The 15397-nt window shown below is 36.6% G+C and overlaps 2 protein-coding genes and 1 pseudogene across 2 annotated transcripts; all 3 read right to left on the bottom strand.

Moving 5' to 3' along the window:
* Positions 1-328: 328 nt before the first annotated feature.
* On the bottom strand, positions 329-1888 carry LOC101291601 (annotated as a pseudogene).
* Positions 1872-5394, bottom strand: LOC101291203. Its single transcript, XM_004291503.1, has 6 exons — positions 5145-5394; positions 4360-4509; positions 3793-3866; positions 3573-3691; positions 2287-2370; positions 1872-2149 (listed from the first exon to the last, which is right to left on the bottom strand). The coding sequence occupies exons 1-6, from the start codon at positions 5374-5376 to the stop codon at positions 2098-2100; spliced, it is 711 nt and encodes a 236-aa protein (XP_004291551.1). The 5' UTR covers positions 5377-5394; the 3' UTR covers positions 1872-2097.
* Positions 5395-8551: 3157 nt separating this feature from the next.
* LOC101291311 (putative aryl-alcohol dehydrogenase C977.14c-like) lies at positions 8552-12910 on the bottom strand. Its single transcript, XM_004292987.1, has 9 exons — positions 12601-12910; positions 11592-11676; positions 11280-11396; positions 10515-10579; positions 10338-10426; positions 10177-10256; positions 9539-9650; positions 9113-9232; positions 8552-8993 (listed from the first exon to the last, which is right to left on the bottom strand). The coding sequence occupies exons 1-9, from the start codon at positions 12908-12910 to the stop codon at positions 8811-8813; spliced, it is 1161 nt and encodes a 386-aa protein (XP_004293035.1). The 3' UTR covers positions 8552-8810.
* Between the last annotated feature and the right edge of the window lie 2487 nt (positions 12911-15397).

The following is a 15397-nucleotide window of genomic DNA, read 5'->3' as shown; positions in this document are numbered from 1 at the left end:
AATATAACATCGACCGCATGTTTCTATCGAGCATGTTATATCAAGCAATGCCGTCTCTAGAATCTAAAATCTGTTTCTATGAATCAATACGTAAGTGTACATCCTTCTCAAAACTTGTCACAGATTTTAGATTCTAGAGACGGCATTGCTTGATATAACATGCGAGATTTTAGGATGTGCTAGTGCTGTTGTGAAATTGTGGAGTAGATGGTTGAGCTGCATAGCTTAGCTTGGTGTCCCTACAGTGCATGGGAATTTGAGTAGCAGATGGTTGGGCTGCATTGAAAGTGAGAGGCTTGATGTCTTTCCAGGGCATGTAACTCAAAAACTATCCAGGCAGCTCTTCGAGAAGTGATTGAACAGCTGAAATACGCCCGCCAGTATGCCCTTCTCTCATAGGAACAAACTGTACAAAGTCTCTTGTAGCCACGCGACCTGTTGAACTTGATAGCTTCTCCATTAATTTGAAATCTTCACGTCCTACTACAACTATTAGAACTGAGAGGGGAAGATGAGAAGCCCTCACCAAAGGACGTCTGTAAGGAAATCATCCGTTATGAGCAGAAACACATGGTACTTATTGTTGTTGCGGAATAGAGAATTGAAAGCAACCTTTTCAGCCTTCTTAACCACTTGGCCAAACCGAGTGGGTGCTGGTAGAGTAACATTGTGTAAGGCACTGGTATAAGCATTCATTATGCCTTGAACATCCAAGTTAAAACATTGCGACACAGGCCCTTCAGCTATCCTTCCTCCAAAGCCCCAACCACGAAAACGTTTATAAACATCATGAAACTGTAACTTCCCCAACTTCTGTTGTTGTCTGCTGGTAAGAATTCAACCTGTCATACGGATCAGTGTAGTGCAACGAATCCTGATATTGACTATTGAGGACAATCCATTTGAAGCAGTAAAGTCAACAGAAACCATGAAGTTAAGCTCAAATCTACTGGAAATATAATCGAGAAAGCTGAACTGTTGCTTCTCATTAAATTGATCCAGAAACAACTTACTCCTTGACACCTTTTCATGACCATAATTATATGTAATGAGGAAATTCACCCCAATTCCTTTATATTATCTCTCCAGGTCTGCCACTGACTTTTGGAGTTTCCCAGTAAGAACATGTTTCCCATTGCTGTCGATGTGAAAGCACTCGATGACTAGTGGATAATCCTTGCTTCCGAACTGCTGCATACTCAGGGATACTGGTATCCAAGTCGGATTCTTATTGTTCTCGATAACTTCAGTCTTCCAAATCGGAACAGTTCTTTCACTATCAGCAATTCTAGATACTCAAGAAATTAGGTTCTCTTAGAGACAACGGGTCATTTTGTCTCAATCGGGAGAAACAGAATTTTATCTCAACACTCTTCGAGGCCATAGTTTCTACAGCATGGACAGTGAGTGTTCCTAAGTTTCTCAAACCTCCACGCTCACTTTTGTTATGCAGATTCTAGGTTAAATTTTGACTTTGTTTGGTCACTATCTCTGAAAGAGCGCAACTGCCTTACCCAAGATAATCTTGATCCTCCAACTTCTGTGTCTTTCCATTTACACTGATATTACTTCAGTTCTCCCTTGTTCCTCTAGCTCATCCCCTATGGGATCACTATTTGATGTAAAATGTCACAATCAATCAAGTTAGTTGCTGACAGCGACAACTGTAACACAGATATGAAATCAGACATGACATTCAGCTATTGTAGGAACTAGGAAGTTATTTCCTTATTTGTAGGAAACAATCCCCCTTCTATAAGTATGTAATTATGAGATGAATATGAATGTTGTTTAACTTATTTCCTTTCAATTTCCTTCAGCTTACTCCTTCTATATCAATTTATGGATTCTGAACAGCCTCCGGCTTCTCGCCTACCTTGCTATACATATTAAATTGTACACAACATATGGCAGACTCATGCGCAGGGCAGTACCAAGAATGTCATCCAAAACAAATAAAATTTCAATAATTATCATGACTACGTTAAATATAAGTCACCGAGCATAATTGAGGTATATTTTACCAAAACTACATATGCATCCTTCAAGTATTCGTTGAAGGAAATTGGATTCATAAAGACATAGTCTTCTTAGTTCTTACTCACCTTTCCTGTTCTCCATTCCCTGCTTCAAGGACTCCAACCTTTTCCTGCAAAAAATGGATTCAACTCAGATCGTCTGTGCTAGGGAAGACACAAATTCCATGGTTCAAGGAATGTAAAGACAAAAGGATGATGAATCAATGCCTTGCTACATTATAATGCAGTTATATGTACAAAAACCTACTTGGTGTCTGTAAGGCAACCATGCAAACTCCATCTCTGGCGAAATCCTTCTATGCCTTCAAGTCCGCTAGCAAGAATGAACCGTCTAGAGAAGCAGGATAAAAGACATTCAAATGATATCAACCGTCATATACATTAATACATGATGCATGTGTTAATGGTGAACAGAAGAAAAATGTTGAAGTTTTTTCCATCACCACCTTTATTTCATTTTGTTTTATGTTTTTTTCTTATAAGATATCATTTTAAGTATTTTTTTTAGTATGAAGGGTAATTTAGGCCATCCACAATCTGGTGAATCTTTTTTGTCTTATTTATAGTAGTAGAGATTAGATAAATACAAATTTAATTAAGAAAATGGAAAGGTAAGTCAGTAACCTAAAGGTCAGGTTATTATCTCTCCACAGAACTTGAATAAGGTATAGCTTGGGCAGACAACCAACAAAAACTCTCGGTTCAAACAATTTTTATTTGCTCTTTATATACGAAGAAGAAATTGCAGTGCAGAGGATAAGAAATCAACTAAACTTAGAGAGCTATCAACAACAAAGACAACAACCATACAGAGAACCAGAGGAACCAGAACTTCAAGAAGCTAAACAACAGGTGCACTACAATTTCCACTACAGAAAGGAATAGTTGCAACAGAAACGCACAAACAAAAGACAAAGGCTAACAGATACAAAGATCAGGACTCTAGAGAAACTCAGAAGAAATTAATTCCTTGGAAGTGTAGGGAATTGCCCTCAAAATTAGGGCATTATATGCAGGTAATTTTGTGATGTGCTATAGGTTCTTTCTTTTTTTTTGAGAATAAGGTTATAGGGAAAGGGTAATGCTGGTACTTCAAAAAAAAAAAAAAAATTCACTTGAATAGTGCATAAAATGCTGGAAAGGCTGGCATTAAAACTTGGCACAGAACACCAAAAATGGAATCTGCCAGCTCCTAAAACATGATAACACCAAGTAGTCGAACAAAACAACACAATTACTAAACTGAAATTAATCCACCTATGAGTGAACAATAACCACATGAAATCAGGCCTAATCTGGTGTTCAGTCCCAAGGCCTTAAAGATGCCCTCATGCATGCAGTGTAAACATGCAAGAAGATAGGATGCAGTGAATTCCTATTTCAAGCAAAACTCAAATGGGAAAACTAACTATAAAATACCACGGGAAAGGTTGACTGCTTGTACTAACATATGACATGATGGTACAACAATCAAGCAAAGTGCTTTAGTACTTCATAGCTACTTCAATTACTTGTAACCATTTCAAAACATACCTATCTAATGATGTGACCTCTTTTTCAAGCTGGGTAGCTCTTTCTTTTGCATCATTTAAAGGCATCGACAACCCCAGCTTCTGCTCACTGTCTAGAAGTCGTTTCCTCAGTTCCCGATCCTACAATATGATGCAAACAAAAGTAAAGCATCAGACTCTACATCCATACAGGACATAAACATTTGAGAGGCATAAGATAATTTCCATAGTAAACATCTCACTCTTCTTTCAGCACACTGCTTATACATAACAAGCTCATCCTGACAAAATGGCTCAATATCATTGATTTGCAGACCTGCAGCATAACGACTTCAATTAAAATAAGTCCCACTAGAAAATTTCTGGTCCACTCCATCAACAAACTCAACTATACCTAGCGCAAGGTTCTTTAAACTACAAGCTACTACATGATCAAGCAAACCTTTCTGATAGTTCTCAAATAGCAAGAAAACTAGTCAGGTTCATTTCTAATTGTTATTATTATATGGTTTTTGTTCTTTAGGGAAACAACAAATATGTTTCCAAGTCGACTTAAGTTTACTTTGACAAGAGCAACTATGGATTTATAACTTTGGGGTTATTACGACAATTACGGTTATTTAAAAAAGTTAGCAAAGAGAGGCATATGCAGTCGATTATCATTTGAAATAGTTTCTTATGCATTAAAAAAATAAAAAATAATAATGCACACACATATGTATAAATAGAATGCATGGAAATAACTGAAATTGATTATAACAATAAAAGTACTGAGCTTTGTATCCAAAAAAAAAAAGTACTGAGCTTACATAGAAATAGATTCTTCAATATCCCATCACACAAATCAACACCTTCAAGCACATAAGAAGCAATTTCTGGTGGAATTATTGGTGATGGCGGGCCCGTCATTAGATCATCTCCCACCAAAATGGTTTCCTCCATTGTTGGTTGTGAATCAACTGAAGCCCAGAAATGGTAGCATCAATATCTTGATTATAAATCAGTTACAAATCAAACAATATGTCCTTTGGCCTAAATAGTTTCTGACATTCTCATGAACAGTGAAAAAAAAAGGGAGAGAAGTTGGGATTGGATGTCAACAGGTTGCGGTGTGAACATCAAGGAGGAGCTTGTTACATATTATGGAGGCCACAATTGAAATAAGATAGTTGAATATGAAAACTCTTCATGATTCAGAAATTTAATATTTTGGAACGCGCCCAAAAAATCATGACTGCCTAACTAAATATCAACAGATTAATTTATGGAAGAACACCATTTAGATGTACTCTAGGAGTCCTCGTCTTTTTTCTTCTTTTTATTAATTCTTTTTTCAACCCACCAGAACAAAATCTTTTAGCATCAATTAACTCATAGAAACCGAAGTAACATAGTGCTAGAGTACAAGGTAATGCTATTGAAATCATGATAATTGTAAAGATGGTGAAACAATTCGGTTGACACAAGACCATTACAGCAGTAGACTCGATGCCAACTTTCATCAACACACACACACACACACACAAAGTAAAGTTATGAAAACGATCAACACGACGATATTAATAAACATGAAAGCACATAACTTTGCACATACCATCCATGGTTGCTTTCTTGTTAACCTTCCAAGACAAAAAGCAGTGGTACCCAATGCAGACTTCACTACTGAAGGACTGAACAACCTGGAGATCATTAACGCAAAACAAAAATAAGAAGAATGAAACAATGGCTACAGCTTTCCTGTCATACGCGGCATTATCAAACATATTGAGAGCATTATCCGAACCCGCTAGCTGTATAAACATTTCACTTTTTAACAACATGGGCATTGCAGAAAGACCAAGTCTGAAGCAAAAATTAGTTTCAAAGATTTCAGAAGCATGTTGAATATAACAATCAGCGTTCTATAAAACCACACTAGAGCTGAACTAGGATCAAAGTAATGTAGCAGTTGAGCTTGCAGGTTGCCTTTGACGCATTTTATCAAACACCTGGTGGGCACCATTTCAAACACAAGTTGTTTTACATTGACACGTCCTAATGGACTAAGAAGTACTCAAAAGGCATATTCAGTGATCAGCATTGGACAAAGTAACAGACAGAACTCAACAGAATAGAAGAAATTTCTGACCCAAGTGAGAGCGTTTGAAATAAAGATAAAAATGTGAGAAATTCTTTGAGATAACGATGCGCAATATTGGGTCTTACCCTGCTATATGAAATTATGAATTGATGAGGAAAACTAAAGGGAAGGAGAGTGCTTGGCTTCGGTTTAGTGAGGACAGCTGATCTTAATGTAAGACGGTAACTGGTGAGTAGAGCTTTAAGTAAAATGAGATTCTGAGACGGTTCCTCTTCTAGCAAACAAAAAGGGTGATAAAAGGGGAGATAGCTGGGTTTATTTACATAGGGTAAAACAGGAAATATATGGTCTAATTTTAAATGCCGGGTACACTTAGTCATTTGCGGTTCAAATAGCAACACCCTTTTATTTTGGATAAAACAATGATGGTGGCTAAACTGAGTTATCATTTCCCCTTATTTAGGAATAGTTCTTCAAATAATAGATATCTTTTACAAGTTGCGGTTCTAACTAAAGACCCTGAGAATTCTTGTAACGTTCGCATCTCTTGCAGCCGATATGTTTCCATTAGATCAAAATCACAAAACTCATTTGGTCGTAAAAGGTGGTGTTTTGTGTCTTGTGAGAAATTTTTTTGTCCTTCGGAAGGACTATGTGGCATGCTGATATGGTCTTGCTTACTAATAAAAAAGCTGACACGTGGTTTTTCTCAATTAAAACATAAATTAGACAATATTATTTTGTGAAATAACATTTAGGATCTTCTTCTTCGTTCTATCTCCCGATATTATCTCTCCTCTCTCTTTTCCTATTTCTCTCTCAAATGAACAATAGTTTGCTTATCTGTAAAATCTTTAGCTATTAACCCATAATGAAAAAGAATTCAACTAACTAATTTCATATGAGATATCAAATATAAATTTCCTTCATCATTGTGCAATCTTGAGATTCAATGATCTTGTTAATTGAGATGTTGCTCTCCATAAGAAGAAAAAAGGGAGAAATACAAATCAATACCCGACAAAATTACATTTAGCAATTCAGTCCACAAACATTTCACTTATACAGTTTAGTCCTCCTCTATTTTATTTATTATTATTATTTTTTACCTTATTTAGTAAGACTAAGACTTACTCTCCTAAGGTCTAGCCTTCAACATGCCACTTTTTTCACCTAACGACACCTTGTCTTCCTGGTTGCTATTCTGGCACAATCAATGCTGCCTTAGTATAGTAAAACTTCTTAACGTACACTTACAAGCAAAGCATAGAGACATGCAAAATATAGGAATATAAAGCATCCATGCACATTTAATCTCAATAACTAAATATTTTTGTGACAGATTTATAGGGCACAAGACAAAATTTATTTATTCAAACATGAATACAAATACAAAACCCAGAGCCTCGTCGCTTTTAGGTAAACAGCCTTAGGTAAACAGCTAAAGGCTATTTAGTTATTCATACTTATGCTTACAGGATAAATACTTACTTGTAAATAAGCACTCCACACCAGATGATTACAGCACACCACACAATAAGCACTCTACTATTCTCACACTATACTAGAGGACTGTATTCTAGCTATCTTACTTCTTGAGAAAGGTTTAGAGAACTTCAAACTTCTATCTCAAGTTTCTGATGTCTTCCTACTGACGCCTAAGGCTCCTTATATAGGGAGCGGATTCCAAATCAGCTATGGATGATCTAACCGATGCTCAAATAATCAAGGGGTTTAATTTTTATCTTCTTCAAAAGTTTCTTTTAGAATTTTGACTTCTTCTTCTGTCTGATAGATCATTTTCTGGATCCGATAGATAATATCCCAATAATTTTTAGTACTTCTATGAAGCTTAGATCTGAATTCTTTTAGTTTTCTTAATTTTTCTCTTTCTTCCTGCAATTCTTTATAAGATTGTCTAACTTCTGCTAAGTAATTTAATCTTATATCAATAGATTCTCCAATGATGAAAAATTAACTGTTTACCTTTGAGATAATAGATTTATATTTGCATTATGGTAAATAAACAAATTCAAAATCATAGGTTCACCATGCTCCGTCAAAATTATTTACTGAAGTGAAAACCTAAGAAAAATAAAAATAAAAGAACATAAAAGACAAAAAGGACTAAAATGCAAATTTTTGTCCTAAATTGTTAAAGAAATTATGCGTAGGACTAATTTGTTATTTGAAATTTGGTTGGGTAGTTTTTTGTAGTTTGCTAAAGAAGAAACTCAAACGAAAGGGAAGCATTATGTAAGCATATGAGGTTTTGCAAATATATGATTAATTAACATCTATAATTATTTTGTTTCAAAAAAAAAACATCTATAATTATCTCCTAATGAAACATGCATCACCTTGTGCAATCATGAGATCGACATGTATTAAAATGATAATCAAGATCCAGGTTCAAATCTTCAATGTTTTGTGTTTCAGATTTCAATTCGAAAGCTTTTATTGATGAATTTGTGGGGATTTGCAAGGAGAAATAACAAAAGGACAGACAAGTAAAAAAAACTAAATGGAATTTGGTTCATGCATATCGTCCATAGCCTTAAGATCATGGTAAACAAATCTAATTTAATTTTCCTCCAATATCACACTGTTGTAGCAGTAGATAGTAGTAAAGAAAGTGAATAAAAATCAATTCATATTTATGAGAACATCAAGCTCCACAAGACCAAAACTTGATATTATAAAAAATTCAACCACCTAAAAAAGTGGAAGCAATTCAAGAAGGAGCTTTACAATTATCGACAACAGAAATTGTTAGCTTCATATAGTTAAAATGAGAGAAAATGTGTGATCAACAAATGCTCACACAAACAATATCAAGGTGGTGCACTAGCATGATATATATCACACAAATTTCAACCGAGGTATATGAAAATACTATATATTACAACAGTGACTTGACTGCATAACCTATTTGAAAGAAAATCGAGTTCCAAACGGAAAAATTACACACATATCTGAAGTTTGAACTTGTCCGTTACAGATTTTCAGAACATGAATCCCAACTTAAAGAGACTAGAGAAATATTTTTCAACTTGGCCAAGATAGCTACTACCTTACACTTTACTTTCCATGGGACTGGTAATCAATGCACCATACACAAACAAAAAAGTTGTATTGCTTCGGATTTCAAATGTGTGTCAACTGTAAAAGAATTCTATATCAGCGCCTATATTCATCTCCGCAGTCACCAATAACTCGAAGGAGATTCTTCCCTTTCTTTGTGACTTCTTCAATGCTGCTTATATCATCCTCATCAAGAGCAAGAGAAAACACAGCATTAGAGTCTTGGATATGTTCTGACAACCCAAGTCTTACACCTATCATCGATCCTGCCACACCTCGCTGCAATATTTACAACCCAACGATAGAAAATTATACATCTTATGACATTGACAATAATTAACTTTTGATGAATGAAAATGATCCTACAAGTTCTTATGTAGCAGCTGAATTGACTGTACCTGATCTAGGATGTATTTCACAGCAACATTGGGGATTGTTACACCATGTTTAGAAGCAATTCTTTTAAGTGTCTGAAGAAGAGTTTGAAAAAGACTCCATCCTCCCCAGGCATCAACTATCTGCCGCACATAAAGATCCTAACAGATAAGGATCACATGGACAACATAGAAATTCTACGAATTACATGAATTACAAGTTTATAGAAGGTTCCACTTATTACTTCCACCAGTATCTTAGCATTCTTCAAAAGTTTCAAAAATATGACTCTCTGGAAATGACACTTATACTGTGCTTAACACAATAACATGCATTTCTTCTCCCATTCATCTTTTTTCTTATTGACTAACATTAGTGGAACTTTGGGTACATGGATGCAGTTACTAAGTGGCTAATTTATCAGCACCAATGTGTTCAAGACTCCGTACCTGTTTGTACTTTTGGAGGGAGGGAGTGTTTAACGGAGGCCCAGCAAACGGAATGGACAAGTTCGTGTCAAGGAACTTTTCAGATAACAGACCACCCATAACTGTCCCATACCTGCAAAGGAAACTATTACTTCATCAGAAGTACTGGAAATGCTTGAAAGCCTATTGGCAGCTATAAAATGTACATCAACATGAACAACAAATCAGACATCCATCAAAGGATCACTTTTCAGTATATGTAAATTCCTTCCAAGAATGGCAGTGATATGATAATTACTTTCAGAAATTGTTCAGAAGAAAATAAAAGAGAAGGGAAATATTAAATTAAGTATGACCAGTATAGTTGTGAATGACGTTACCCAGTAAAGAAGGGAAATATTGTATTAATCATGACCAGTATAATTATGACCACACCCCGTATCCGTATCCGTACAACATAGGGTATACATGGCTATACTGATTATGACCGATATAGTAGTGAATGATGTTACCCTGCATTGTGTGCGGGTGTGGCTCTGTGTGTGTGTGTGTGTGTGTGTGTGTGTGTGTGTGTGTGAGAGAGAGAGAGAGAGAGAGAGAGAGAGAGAGAGAGTANGNGAGNNNGANNNANNAGANAGAGANGAGAGAGAGAGAGAGACGTTATAAGTTTGACTCCTGTAAGCTTACAAAGGTCTGCCATTTGCTGTTGAGGACGCATGTCAACAATTGAATGTTGGACCTGATTGCCATAGCAATTGATAAGGAGATGTAAGGCATATTTCCATGAGAATTATAGAAAGCACTTAGGGAAAGAACATACCTGGTTGCTTACGACAGGAATCTCATTTTCTAGGATTATCTGTAGTCTCTCAGTATCAAAATTTGTCAAGGCTACAGTCTTTATTTTACCTGTGAAGCAGTAGCTGAAGTAATGCAATCAAACCTTGGAACGCATGTTTAACATCTTAACTGTAAGTTACAAAGATTTTATACTAACCTTCTTCTTTCAAATCTGTAAGGTGTTTAAGTGCATCAAGGTAACCCGAATTTGCATAGTCCCACCTATCTCGAGCAGAAAGAGAAATTAACTCTCAGAAGTCATTCACATCATACTAATTTTAGGTAAATATAGAAGAATAACTTTTTATTCCCTACTTCAAGAGCTAAACAATTTACACAATAGCAAGCAAGAATAAAGCAAATGATTTGAGTTTGTTTGGAGCCTCTAGTGTGCATGATTTGGTGCTTATTTATTATGGAGCTACACTGTTACTTGAATTACATAAATTTAAAAGTTGATGATATTGTCATGAACCCCAGGCCTAGCGAACTTTAACTCATGTAATTATCAAAACGAGAAAACAAGAGCAAAGGATCGTCGAACATTTAATCATGCAACTCAAGAATACGGTTCTGTTGAGATACTAAAATCTATTTAATGCACAACAAATTGATGTTAAAAAAAAATGATCCAGGCCACCGCAAATCAAGTGAAAAGTAGTATCGACAAAAAAGTCACCGTTATTACAATGGACGTGCCTAAACAAATATTGCAACTTCTCTTTTCCTTCAAAATCAAGCGCAGCAAACTGATATGGATCAATCCAAAACTTGCTCAAGATTCATACTTTGATTCCAATAAAACGATAATCATTTACAGATACAAATTTGAGGAACACAAATTATGACGCTTTCTAAGAACATGGAAAACCCACAAGAGAATGGTTGCCAATAAATCTTGCAATAATTAAATAATTCATACCAATGAAACTGAAGCATGTCCAAGGAAGCCACATCCATTCTCTTTCTTGAAACATTTATACTGTCCCTCACAAAACTGCGTGTCATCTTGACTGGTGGTGGCACCCATTTTGTGAGACTGCATCGCAATATAGTGTTGGAAAACTGTGAAACTGTGTCTATTCCACTCTCACACAGGTATAATAAAGGAATGTTCGTAAGCCTATATTCTAAGCAGAACAGAGTCCAAACATAAAAGCTCTATGCAATCATTGAGAACTCCAAAAACTAGCCAGTCAGTAATCTTACACTCTAAAAAGTGGAAGAAGCTTACCCTCTAACCTTCTCCAATAATTCTGGTGGTCGCTCCTGACGAACACGATTGATAAAGATGCCATAGAGATCCTCAGCTGGTCCATCTTCAAAATCCAGAGACCAATCAATATTAAGTACTATCCATCTCCAGGATGTAAATTCACTTGAAACTTGAAAGAAAATGATAAAACGCATGTGCACATTCACAAAGTAACACCAGTGTAAGACAGTTTAACTACGACAACAAGTGATGAACATATACAATTGGTTAGTGTAGAGATATAACTATCCACTTAAGGTCCATACTAACAAACAAACTAGTAGCTTGAGTTGCAATGACAAGTGTGATCCTTAATACTAATAGTGTTATGGTATATAATATCTATAAAACAAATGCAACACGAAACCTACATGTAACATAAACAGAAGAGAGAAAATGACAATGAAATCCATGCATCTACCCACAGACACCATCAGTTAGTGAAAATCGGGTGCTATACATATATCTGCCATATCAAATGTAGTGAGTCCAGCATCAGCATATTTAAGCATAGCATCAACTGCATTGTCTCTATCAATTTGACCCCAGCCCCCGCTGGTCTGCCACATCCCATTCACAACTCGACATATGTCTAATGAATCCTTCCCATTCTTAACCACTACTCGTCGGTTATCTTCAGTTACAACACACTCAATAGGCCTCAAACTGTGTCGAATGCTCTTTGTTCTTGCCTTCGTGATCGAACCAAAAGTGAATTTGCTTAGAGAGTGATGGACCAACAACTCTGCCATCCCAAATGAAAAATGAATGATGCAAACAAACACAATGCTCCCCTTCTTTCTTCTATGATACAAATTGTATCTTATCTGTTCTCCTTCACATGTACACAACCTCAGTTGTCCACCATTGATTTTGCAGGGCAAAATTGTAAAACCAAGATTGTAGAATGCGTGGAAGTTTTAAGAGCAGAGGGAGGCCACGTCACGTAGCTAAGTAAAACCTAAAGATGAGAAATTGAGAAAATTACAGTGGTCGGCCATGTCGAAGGTGGAGAGGCCGGCGTCGGCGTAGCGGAGCATGGCCTCGACGGCGTCGTCTCGGTCGATACGGCCCCAGGCGCCGCTGGTCTGCCACATTCCGTTGAGGACTCGGCATATATCCAACGAATCGTTACCGTTCCTCACAGTGACTCGGTTGGTCTCGCTGCTGCTGGTACTCACCTGAGTTGCCTCGCCGCACCTGACCGAGTTGGACTTGCGTGAGTCGCGTCGAGTTGGGAATGGTGATTTGAACGACGTCGGATTGGGGAGGAGGTTGTGTAAATGCAGAGTTGCCATTTGGAACGGAAATGAAATGGTAAGGCGATGTTCGTTTTGAGGATATCTAAAGGTCGTTTTATTAAGCAGGCAAATTTTTTATTTTTTTATTTTTTATTTTTATAGGGAATGAATAACTTCATTGATTAAATAATTAAATTTAGTTTACCTTATTGTGGTTTAGAGGTGAATTCATGTTAGTCTCTAAACTTTCAATTTCATCATATTACCCCTGAGCTCTTGTTTTTCTGGTAATTTAGCTTCTCAACCTCCAAAACGTCATCACACGTCATCAAATTTCAACATCTCAATTGGACGGAGCATGAGTGATAGGAGATGGCAAACAGAAAAACAAGAGCTCGAGGGGTAACCTGATGAAATCAAAAGTTTAAGGGCTAACATGAATTCACCTCTAAATCACAGTGGGGTAAACTGAGTTTAATTCTTGATTAAACATCATTACAATCCTAAGATAGTAACACCTCCACATACAGAGGAATAACGGTAAAAAAATTATTATAATAAACAGTCAACTTGGCTTCTCTAGCTAGAGTATGTGCTACCATGTTACCTTCCCTCCTGACATGACAAAGAATGGCGGAATCAGCTTGTTGTAGTAGCTGTTTCATATCTGATATTAAGAAACCCAAATCAGAATGGTCTAGGGAATGACCTGTGACTGCATACACCAACTCTTGACAATCATCAACACGGTAGCGAATGAAGTATTAGGTTGAGTGAAGGAAACTAACCAGTCTGCTACTGTAGAAGCTGATATATGGCTTGGAAGGTTGGCTAGCTGGAAGAAAGAACTAGCATGAACACAATCTCCCAAAGCATGTAAAGGAGATTCCACTTCTCCATCACAGAATGGACATTGTATGTCAATATCAATACACGTTCACTAAGCCTATTCCATGTAGGAAGAATATTGGAGGCAGCTTTCCAAGCACAAATCTTTACTGTCCCGGGCACTTGGGCTTCCCAAATTTCTTTCCAAAGATTAGCACTAGGATTTGGTCATGTCTCATCCTCCTCTAGAACTCTCTTGCGGGCTATATGATATGCAGATTTAACATAGAATCGACCTCTCTGGTCTTCACCTCAAATCCATCTATCATCATAATTATGAATACTGACCGGAAGAGCCAAAATACACTCTACAATATTAGCTGGAAAAAGCTCAGACAGTAGAGGGATTGTCATGATCCACCCTGAATTTCATCCTGAAATCTGAAATGAACCATACAGGGACCACCTCTAAAGGAGATGCTACCGAAAATTAGATATAACCTCCTTTGAAAATGGACAACCTTACTTGTCAAATCCAAATATACTTCTGTAATCAAAATAATCCAACCACAAATTAAGTACACCTTGAGCCACCTTGCTCCCAACTCCACATCAACACCCAAAACACAACAAGCCTTAATCAACTAATAACAATCTCAAATGGTCGTCAGAGCAAATCTAATAACGAAAGAAAACATAGATAAGAGAGCTACCGAAAGCTGTGTTATTGACTATGCCTCAACTCTGTGTACGCCCGACCTCTTCTAAACTAACTTGCGATCTGGGCATTAGAAACCGAAGGGCCCAGGGGAAAGTAATTGAAAAACGTTAGAATGAGTGGACAAAAATAAATTAAATAATTTAACGAAAACGTAATTTGAATATTTTGCCATGTTTAAACTTTATAACCTCGATGCATGCAACTATGATATAACATTTTTATGTCTAGAAATCTCGTAATAAAAGACAAACCAGCCCCGTTGGTTAATCAAATACATAAATGAGAAAATAACACAAGGGGAAGAGATATCAACATGAAGAGGAGCCTCCCAGGCTCTAGTAGCGTCCCACACTAATCGCTCGACTCATCTATGGTGAGGACCACATATAAAGGCTAGCTAGCAATGAATAAAAATGACCCAAGTATGGTGACTAAAAACATATGACGTGTCTCACATGTGAAAATATTCTCAAATCTATAATTATAAGCGAGATTTAATTATCAAGTATAAATCATAAATTATATCTAAAAACATAAACCCTTGAAACACAACTTATAATGTAAGTCTCATTAAGAAACCAAAATCACATTTGCAAAACCAATCAAGAAGAATGATCCCATGTCAACTCCGAAATCATAGAAATGATAAACAAAACTAAAATCAAACTTACTTTCTTGAGTACGATAATTATAGAAAAGATATTTCTAAATTAATTGTCTCATGCAATTTATTCAAAATAAAATTCCACTCACAGATTTAGGCTTAAGCCTGACGAAACTCGAATTGCCACTCAAGCGAGGTCCCCTCGTATCCTAGATCGAATTAGATCGAATCCTTTTGAGGGTTTGCTATGCAAGGGAAGACTTTTAAGATGTAGGTGGAGGCGCCGCTTGAGTTGGCCGAAGGAGAGAGAGAGAGAGAGAGAGAGAGAGAGAGAGAGAGAGAGAGAGAGAGAGAGAGAGAGAGAGAGAGAGAGAGAGAGAGAGAGAGAGAG

Source organism: Fragaria vesca, linkage group LG2, assembly GCF_000184155.1.
Source record: "Fragaria vesca subsp. vesca linkage group LG2, FraVesHawaii_1.0, whole genome shotgun sequence".
NCBI classification, from domain to species: Eukaryota; Viridiplantae; Streptophyta; class Magnoliopsida; order Rosales; family Rosaceae; genus Fragaria; species Fragaria vesca.
Note: the sequence above shows the minus strand (reverse complement) of the source record. Positions and strands in the feature narration are given on the sequence as shown.